This window comes from Lepidochelys kempii, chromosome 24 (genome assembly GCF_965140285.1).
Source record: "Lepidochelys kempii isolate rLepKem1 chromosome 24, rLepKem1.hap1, whole genome shotgun sequence".
Lineage (NCBI taxonomy): Eukaryota > Metazoa > Chordata > Testudines > Cheloniidae > Lepidochelys > Lepidochelys kempii.
In genome coordinates, this window is record NC_136403.1 from 17,308,686 (window position 1) to 17,318,686 (window position 10,001).

Genomic DNA, 10,001 nt, shown 5'->3' on the forward strand with positions numbered 1-10,001 from the left:
CCTGCCCATTCGTCTCTCAATATCCTGCAGCCAATTATTGAGTGGCACTGACTTGTGGCCAATCAGCGCATGGCATGGCATGGGGAGGTAGCTGCCAATCAACAGGCAGAGCGAGAGGGGAGGGGGAAGAAGAAGCCCCGCCCTTCTGAGAGAAAAGTGGGGAAGCCCCGGCTCCAGGGAAGAGAAAGCTCTGCCCACTCTGCAAGGGGAGGAAGGGGGTGGGGTTTCCAGCCCATCTCTCTACTTATCTGAAGAGTCGACATTTTCGGCAAGACTTTTTGGCCTGTCCAAAAACGCCGATTTACTTGAAGTTGGAACTTTTCACGGGAATTCCGCGGATCTCCCGACTCAAAAAGGGGTGTTGGGGGGGGGAGTTTTGAAATTCCAGACGAAAGAGTCTGATTCTTCCAAAATAACCTTTTCTTCCTGGCAAATATAAGCTAAAAAAAATGTAAAAAGGGGTGGGATTGAAACACACCATTTCGAAGCGGTCGGAACGGAGCGTTTCGATGGGGGTGGAGTTTCTGCCACTGGCACTTTTTAAAGCAAGTTGGGATATTTTTTTTAAGAGATCTGCTCCTGTTCAAACAGGAATTAAGTCACGGGAGTGGTAGGAGTTGTGTTATCCAGGTGGTCAAACTGGATCAGAGGTCCCCAGTCTGGGAGGGGCGCCCCCTAGGTGGGCGGCGAGGAAGGTTCGGGGGGCACGTCTGGCTCAGTTCCAGCTGCTGGCCCTGTCCCTGGGGCTGTTCTCAGCCCTGGCTGCCATCCCCGCAACCGAGGCTCCATGCCCACCCCCAGCTGTGGCCCCAGCCTTGGCCCCCTTACCTCTGTCCACACCCCTCCCTCTCCCAGAGCTCTGCTCCCACCCCTAGTGCCAGGGGGTGGTGGGAGGGATGCGGACAGGGGTAAGCAGGGGGTACGAGGTAAAAAGTTTGGGGACCAGTGGACTAGATGATCACAATGGTCCCTTCTGGCCTTGGAAGCTCTGATTGTCCCGAATCGATTTCCCCCCCACAAGGTTTTTGGTTCATGAAAATGTTGGAATTTCAAGGTTTGGCTCCGGGTTGGGATGGGAACATTTTTCCAAAATGTGTGGTATGGGGAAACCCTTTTCTGCCCAGCTCTGCCAACCCCCTGCACCCTCGGCCCGCCAGCGCTAACGGTGATGGTGGATGTGGGTTTGGATGGCGTAGGACAGAGGAGATCATGCCCTTCCAGCCCCCCGGGCCCACCCTGCCTTTCCGTATGTGAATAGCACCTTACACCCCTTCTTCGGGAATCCCTACCAGCATGGAGAAGAGGATGGAGCCCAGTGTGAATGGACAGGCGTTCTCTTTGCCATCCTCTTCAGTCTGGATTCCTACTCAGCGTGACAGACAACAGCCCGGTCATCTTCATCGCCAGCTGATGGCCGCTGTCTGGAACCTCAACTCAGCCATGGCCGACTTCATCTTCACCTCCTTCCTCTCCACAGAGGTGGCCTTCATCCTCCTCCTGGGGGCAAGAACCAGCCCCCTCTGCTGCTCCCACCCCACCTGGACCAGCCCCTCTGTCTCTCTGCTCCTCCTGTAACTTTTAGTGCCATGTGCTCTGAGATGGTGGAGCTGTCCAGTGCTGAGGAACCTACCAGGCCTTCAGGAACCCGGGATGGCCGCTTTGGCATCTGGTTACCAAGCTCTAGGGCTGCACAAAGGGGCATTAAATAAGGGGGCGGGAAATCAGGTTGGCTGAGCCCATGGGCCTGATCTAGGTAGGCAGGGAGGGGGCGGGATACCGGGCTAGATGGGCCCATAGGGTGGATCCAGTGATGGTAGTTCTGTGTCCTGGTCCCTGTCTGGGCCAGGCTGACACAGGGAGGGGCAGGCAGCTGGCAGGGAGTCGAGCTGCCATGGGAAGGATGGGTGGGAACATTGACAGGGAAGGAGTCGGGGCATTGGTCCAGCTGCTCTGCGGTCTGTCAGTCTGTGCAGCCCCGAGCGGGAGGAGGATGGGTCTTGTGCTCTCTTGCAGCCAGAGACTGGCCCTTCTGACTATCACTGGGAGTCGGGACACCTGGGTTCTATCCCCAGGTCTGGGAAGGGAGTAGCATCTAGTGGGTAGAGCAGGGGGGCTGGGAGCCAGGACTCCTGGGTTCTCTCCCCAGCTCTGGGAGGGGAGTGGGGTCCAGTGAGTTAGACCTGGGTGTCCCTTGTGCATTAACTCCATTTGTGCAGGAGTCAGTGCTTGTCAGATCCCCGCTCCCACCCGGGTTTTAAATCCCGCCATGATGAAGGGTCACTGCATCTGGCGGACCAGAGGCGACAGAGAGGGATCTGGTTCAGCCTATCTTGGCATCTGGCCACTAAGTGGCAGCAAGTTGGAGCCATCAGACAGGACGGTGACACTGACCAACCCCAGGGCCCTGCCCTTGGACCATCGTGTGTCGCAGGTGTTTTTTCCTCCCCTGGGTCCCTTCTGTCCCGTGCCCAGCTGTTTGCGATCCTTCACCCCTTCTCTGCCCCCCTCAAAAAAGTGACCTGCCCCGTAATCACACCCAGGACTCCTGCCTCCAAGTCGTCGTCCCCCTCCCATGCCCTGCTGTAACCCTTGACACCACTCCCCTCCCAGAGCTCTAGTTCCAAACAAGTCATCTTTTACCATAGTGATAACTTCTTATAATGAGCTCATAACCCCTTTGAGTGACCCCCCCATAATGAACTGAACCTCCCTACAGAGAATCCCCCCTTACAGTGAACAATTCACCCCTGATTGAGAAGGTGTCTTTCTTATTTTTTAAATGAAGAAACCAGAATCTTTCTACAACGCAGCTCTATTGTCTTTATTATCTTGGCTGTGTGTCCCGTTCAGATCCAATTCCCAGCTCCCAGGATCAGCAAGGGCATCCGCATTTCATTTCGTACAGCCTCAGCTTTCAATAGAACTCTGCTCATTAAGAAACCGAGCGACCCGCTATTAAGGAGGAAAGGAGAAAAGCGAAGGTTTTGGGGTCTGTTCTCAGAGACCAAATGGAGACGTCATTTCAACAAAGTTCCTCTGAACACCAGATCTCTCCAGTTGGATGCCCCCACAATCACTCTTGGGTATAGAAAACGCTGCTCAAGTTATGCTCACTGAATGCATTTACTACAGAGAAATCAGTGAAGGATCCCACTACCAGGTGATGGCATTTTGTTCTTCGTTGGCTTCTATCAATCCACACGGAAGCATCTGTTCACAGAAATGTAGGGTTAGAAGGAACCTTAAGAGGCCTTCAAGCATCTTCTCCCATGGTGAGACAGGACCAAGCGAACCTAGGCCATCCCTGGCAGGGGTATATCAACACAAGCAGAGTCAAGCAGGGAATCATGTCTATGGAAGGGTGACGTTCACTGGGTCAATTTTGCCCCTGTTGATGTTGGGGAGAGGTTCTGGCTGAACACAGCTGAGGTTCCCAGCTCTCAGCAGATGCATGGTGCCTAGAAGACCTGGGAATCCATGTCTGTGGACTTGCTCTTCGTGTTCGCAGTGATGCTGGCAGCCTCCTCACTGAAGGCAGTTTCGAAGGCTGAGAAGAGGGAGCGGCGCAGCTTCTCCTTGAAGTCCTGACCCATGAAGACGTAGAGGATGGGATTGAGGCAGCTGTTGATGAAGGCCAGGCTGGCGGTCAAGGGAAGGCCGACAATGAGGGTGGTGTCCATGCTGGGTGTCCGGTTCATCTCCAGGAAAGAGAAGATGTGGTAGGGGAGCCAGCAGAGGAAGAAAGCCACGATCACGGCAGCAATGACCTTGAAGGGCTTCCCAGATCGGGCCAGTTGGTTCCTCCTTAGCTTGACCAAGATGGCACCGTAGCAGCACACGATGACAGTGAAAGGGATAAGGAAGCCTAAGATAAAGCGGCTGATGATCATGGCCCGGTGGTTTGTGTTTTTCCTCCTGTTTCTCTGCTCCTCGGTGGCCCCTTCCCCCACTGTGTCGAAATTGTTGTAGCAGTTGGTGATATTCTTGTTGTATGGGGAGGGTGCCGTGTGGCGGAAGTATAGGTTCGGAGAACACAAGGCCAAGGCCACGACCCACACACCCAAGGCTACCAGGAAAGCCAGGTGGGGTGTGCGGTGGTTCTGGGCCCACACAGGGCGCACTACGGAGATGCAGCGGTCTATGCTGATGACCATGAGGAGGTAGACGCTGGCGTAGAGATTGAGGAAGGCCAAAGTGCTGTTGATCTTACACAATGCCCTCCCAAATGGCCAGTGGAAGCCCAGGGCTGTGTAGGCCAAACTGAAGGGGAGAAAGAAGGTGAAGATGAAGTCGGCCACGGCCAGGTTGAGAAACCAGATGGTGTTGACTGTCCTCTTCATCCGGAAGCCAGTGATGAAGATGACCAGCCCGTTGCCCGTCACTCCCAGTCCAAAGGCAATGGAATAGATGACCATAGTGACCACATGCATGCTATTGAAGAGCGCTTGCTTACGGACCATATCTTCATCATTGTACATAGGATCATCATAATAGAAGGTGGAGGAGACATCCAACAGAGTTGTGGGAAGAGAGGTGCCCTCCACAGCCATGGGGATGTTTTCAATTCTCTCTGCCTTACTTCTTTCTCCACCTGTCACACACCAACAGAACTCATCCATTAGTTATCTCCCCTGGCAACCTCCCAACCAGCCAGTGACTTGGAGGGAACACCACCCTTCAGAAGGACCAAGGGAATGTGGGACTCCTGTATTCTGTTGCACAACATTTACACTCAGTGAGAAACTTGGACAAAGATGATAGAGAAAGGGGACCAAGATACTCTCCTGGCCCCTAACTGGTAAATTAATTTACTTATTTCCCGGTCACTGTGTTAGGTCAAAGTCTTCAAACTCAAGGATGGTAATAAATTGGAGAGGACTCAGAGAAGAGCAGTGGGAATTATTCAAATATTGGAACACCTGCTTTATAGTGAGAAATTCCAGGAAATCCATCTATCTGGCTTAACAAAGAGAAGTTGAAGGGGTCCCAGTCTATAGATACCTACATGGAGAACAAATATTTGACCATGGACTCTTCAGTCTAGCAACCAAAAGCCTAACAAGACCCAATGGCTGGAAGTTGAAGCAAGACAAATTTAGACTGGAAATAAGGGGCAACTTTTTAATGGTGACAGAATTCACCATCGGAATAACTTCCTAACGGCTCTAGTGGATTCTCCATCACTGGCAGTTTCAAAATCAAGACTGGAGGTGTTTCTAAAAGATTTGACTTTAGTTCAAGGAGGAATTACTGGGGTGAGGTCTATGATCTGTGTTGGATGCCATTGGGTGGCCCTCCAATAATGGACTTTTTGGTTTGCTGATGATTCCAAACAATTGAGGAGGAAAAATTGTTTCAGATCGAACCACAATGAAATTTTTTTGCAATTTTCGGAAAAATCAGTTTGGGGAAGCATTTCCTTCTACCTGAACGGAACCATTTCATTTGGATCTCGAGTGTTTTTCATGGCTTCAAATCATTTAAACATGGATAAAATTCAAGGATATTTCAAAATGAGAAGTCATTGAGAATAGACACTTTTGGTTTCCAAAAATGCCCAGTGGAAATATTTCAATGAGGGGGGTGAGCTTTGTTTTTTGGCAGGCCGAGGGGGGGGAGGGTCCTGAAATGAGCGATTTAGTGAAACCGGCCTGGATTCATTAAATGTTTCAGTGTCACCAAATCTGCATTTTTCACTGAAAAAAAAAAAACAATTCAATCAAAATATTTCACCAGGTGATACTCAAAAATCTGTAGGCTGCCACTGGGGGGCCCCCGGACACTGAGAAATTCAGATGGAAAAACAAAATGCTTGTGGTTAGTTGTGTGTTGCAGCACGATCAGTGAATTATTTATTGCTATTTCAGTGGGGTTTAAATTATTATTCAGCTAAGACCCTCCCATAGTTACCCCGCCATGACCTTCAGACCTTGCAGTAGGGGATGAATGACCCAATTGTGGGAAACCTGGGGGAGGGAGGTGTTCTGTGCCCCACAGTGATTAGCAGGCTGTTCGTTAATAGCTCCCCTCCCACCCGGGATATGCCTTGCAAACTTTCAGACAAAAGTTGGGGATGATCAGCATGCCTGGGTTCTACTTCCACCCCTGGGTCGGGAGAGGGGACCAGGGGGTTAGAGCAGGGTGGCTGGGGTCAGGACTCCTGGGTTCTGTTACTGGTACGAGAAGGGGAGTGGGGACCAGTGGTTTATAGCAGGGAGGGCTGGCTTTTAGGATTCCTGGCTTTGGGCTCTAGTGGTGACCGTGGTGGGTACAGCCCGGCTAGCCAAGTCCATAAATCTGGCACATTTCTTCTGAGAGGCAGCATCTCCATGTGGGAAAAACTTCCCACGGTCAGACCACCCCTACCCCAGACTCTGCCCCCAGTTAACTGATCTGTGCAGGGAGAGTTGGGGCTGCCTCCCCAGATTTTGGGGGGCAAAGACCTGGAGGCCTTGAGTTAAACGAAGGGCTGGGAAGTGCACAGAAAGATTTGTAAAATCTGTAGCAACTGATTCCAGGAAAGGCTAGTAACCGGGCAGCTGGAAGGCTCTTGGCCCGCCTCTCGTGGCTGCCAGCCCACTCCTGCAGCGATTTCTTCAGCACACCCTATTCAAACACCAGCTTCTTGACACGCAGGCCTCAGGATCCGTCCCCCCCGCCCCGATGTCCCAACCCAGGGGTGGTTGTTAAACAGGGGAAGAGGAAAGGCAGGCTCCATGGCACCCCTGTCCCAGCACCACTTCCTCTTCTGAACGGGATGGGAGCTCCAGTTACTTTAGTTATTAGATTTTACCCCTCCAGAACCAAGAATACAGCCCAGCAGTCCTGGCTCCCAGCCCCCCCCCACAGGTGGGGAGAGGACCCAGGAGTCCTGGCTCCAAGCCTCCACCCCCACTCTAATCCACCAGACCCCACTCCCCTCCCAGAGCCAGGGTAGAACCCAGGAGTCCTGGCTCCCAGCCCCCCTGCTCTAACCCCTAGACCCCACACCCCTCCCAGGAGCCACATAGAGAACCCGGGAGTCCTGGTCACCTTCTTATACCTCTGGGTGCTCACGGTGCATGTGATGTCTCCTTTCCCGTCTATGGGGCTCTCTAAGGGCAGCCTCTCCCTGGCTGATCCTCTCCTCTGAAGCCAGCCCCGTCTGCTCCTCTCGGGTAGTGGATCTCAAACCCTCCAGAGGCCCGGGATGCCTTTGTATGTGCTGCTAGCAAGGCGTGGTCCACAGCACTTGACCAACACAGGAAGAACACTGAGCCTCTGCCCCAACAGAGAGAACAACGGAAGAGTGATGTAACCCTTGACATCTGCACAGGCGTGGAACAGGATTCCTGGGTTCTATCCCTGGCTCTGGCTGAGGAGTGGGGTCTAGTGGGTGATAGCGGGGGGGCTGAGAGCCAGGATTCCTGGGTTCTATCCGTGGCTCTGGCTGAGGAGTGGGGTCTAGTGGGTGATAGCGGGGGGGCTGAGAGCCAGGATTCCTGGGTTCTATCCGTGGCTCTGGCTGAGGAGTGGGGTCTAGTGGGTGATAGCGGGGGGGCTGAGAGCCAGGATTCCTGGGTTCTATCCCTGGCTCTGGCTGAGGAGTGGGGTCTAGTGGGTGATAGCAGGGGGGCTGGGAGCCAGGATTCCTGGGTTCTATCCGTGGCTCTGGCTGAGGAGTGGGGTCTAGTGGGTGATAGCAGGGGGGCTGGGAGCCAGGATTCCTGGGTTCTATCCGTGGCTCTGGCTGAGGAGTGGGGTCTAGTGGGTGATAGCAGGTTGGGAGCCAGGATTCCTGGGTTCTATCCGTGGCTCTGGCTGAGGAGTGGGGTCTAGTGGGTGATAGCAGGGGGGCTGGGAGCCAGGATTCCTGGGTTCTATCCGTGGCTCTGGCTGAGGAGTGGGGTCGAGTGGGTTAAAACATGGGGGTCTGTGAGTCAGAACTCCTGGTTTCTGTCCCACAGCTGAGTGGGGTCCAGTGGGAAGAGTAGGGGGCTGTTGTATTAATTTATACTAAAGGAGCCCAAAAGTCAAAAGTTGTGACCACGAATCTGAAACTGTACAACTTTAAACAAAAAGAAAAGGAGGACTTGTGGCACCTTAGAGACTAACCAATTTATTAGAGCATGAGCTTTTTTGCTCCACAGAATCTGCAGCCTGTTTATGACCCCAGCAAACACCCTTTTATTAAAGAAACGGGGGGGGGGTGAATTCCTTTGCAATGTAAAGTATTAAGTCAGGCTTTCACTTGAACCGTAACCCTTGTGCCCTTGGGTGCAGAGAGATTTTGGGAAGGGAAAACCCACCTGGTCCGACAGCCTTTTAGCTGGTGCCCGAGATGATTTGGGGAAAGGAGGAGAAGTCAGCTGAGCTGGGCTGGAGCCCTCGTCCTTGCCTCTGTTGTTAAAGTCTGATGCTGTTTCCTGGAGGACAAAATAGCACAAACCCACAGAGAAAAGGTGAGGAAAAACCCAGCAGGGCAAGAAAACGTCGCTTCTGTCTCCCGGCGTGACTCTTGCTTGCAACTTCTTGGCTGAAAAAACACCACCCCAAGACCTGGCAGATTGTACCCGCTTCAGGCTGTTCCGGGCGTCGCTTTTAGCCACCTCTCTGGGCGCAGAGGGGCTGCAGGGGATGCAAAATACACAGGCCTGGCTGGCCAAACCCGGCTCTTTTTAGCCAGGTGGCAAAAGGAGAGGGATGGGAGAGAGATGGGGGGGAAGAAAAGGACTCACAAAGTGAGGTGTCTGCCTTCACTGGCGGTGGTTACAGCATCTATCAGTTACACCCAGAATCCGACACCCCAACTGTGGTTCGCTGATCTCCGCTCCCGCACGTCTCGCGTTTCCCCGGTCTCAGCTTTGCACCCACCGGGCTTTGGGGTCCGTCTCTTTGGTTCCCTCTGGCACCTTTTCCCATCAACGTTGATTGTTCGACAGGGGGTGTGACAGATGCGGAATTTTCACTCACTTCTCACAGCTGAGCTCACAATTACAATTAGTTTGCAGGCCCAGTTATGGCAACAGGGCTGGAAGCCAGGACTCCTCGTTTCTATCCCCAGCTCTGTGACAAGAGTGGGGTCTAGTGGTTAGAGAGGGGGGATGCCTCAGAAAGTAGGGTACTCAGGTCTTGGGGACTCGCTGAGACGGGCGGGAAGGGTAACTCAGATCAGGAGCTTTACAAAGCCAGGGCAGATGGCCTGGAACTTCCGCTACTTCCGTGTGTTGCGACAGAAACGTTTCCCTGTCCACCAGGGGACCTGAAGTCCCCACAAGTTCCTGCGCCACCCCCGCCCCCTCCCGCTCATCTGTATTCTCAGCAACAGGAGCTCTCTTGCAGTTCGTGTAGCTCAGACGCCCCCGTGGAGCTGGACTCCCAACTGGTGCCCATGGCGTAGATCCATTGGCTGAAACAGTGCCACATCACTTTGCTGCAGCTGGGGATCGAGCCCTATTGATCCCAGTGGGGCTACGGCCGATTGACCCCAGCTGGGATCTGGCCCCACAGATTCCAATGGAGCTACGGCCGATTGACCCCAGCTGGGATCTGGCCCCATTGATTTCAATGGAGCTACGGCCGATTGACCCCAGCTGGGATCTGCCCCATAGATTCCAATGGAGCTATGGCCGATTGACCCCAGCTGGGATCTGGCCCCACAGATTCCAATGGAGCTACGGCCAATTGACCCCAGCTGGGATCTGGCCCCACAGATTCCAATGGAGCTATGGCCGATTGACCCCAGCTGGGATCTGGCCCCATTGATTCCAATGGAGCTATGGCCAATTGACCCCAGCTGGGATCTGGCCCCATTGATTTCAATGGAGCTACGGCCGATTGACCCCAGCTGGGATCTGCCCCATTGATTCCAATGGAGCTCCGGCCGATTGACCCCAGCTGGGATCTGGCCCCATAGATTCCAATGGAGCTACGGCCGATTGACCCCAGCTGGAATCTGCCCCATAGATTCCAATGGAGCTACGGCCGATTGACCCCAGCTGGGATCTGGCCCCATTGATTCC

At 53.5% G+C, this 10,001-nt stretch overlaps 1 protein-coding gene across 2 annotated transcripts; it reads right to left on the bottom strand.

The window, feature by feature from the left end:
* Window positions 1-2,758: 2,758 nt before the first annotated feature.
* Window positions 2,759-7,215, bottom strand: LOC140902424 (chemerin-like receptor 1). Of its 2 annotated transcripts, none has more exons than XM_073322476.1 (2): window positions 7,043-7,215; window positions 2,759-4,591 (listed from the first exon to the last, which is right to left on the bottom strand). In XM_073322476.1, exon 2 carries the CDS (start codon window positions 4,548-4,550, stop codon window positions 3,459-3,461), a length of 1,092 nt encoding a protein of 363 aa, XP_073178577.1. In that variant the 5' UTR covers window positions 4,551-4,591; window positions 7,043-7,215; the 3' UTR covers window positions 2,759-3,458. The 2 variants fall into 2 exon arrangements, with proteins under 2 accessions (XP_073178577.1, XP_073178578.1); XM_073322477.1 differs by having other exon boundaries at window positions 7,033-7,215.
* Between the last annotated feature and the right edge of the window lie 2,786 nt (window positions 7,216-10,001).

Bases quoted from the DNA above. Each gene is read 5' to 3' on its own strand.
- LOC140902424 (XM_073322476.1), bottom strand. From the start codon at position 4,550: ATGGCTGTGGAGGGCACCTCTCTTCCCACAACTCTGTTGGATGTCTCC.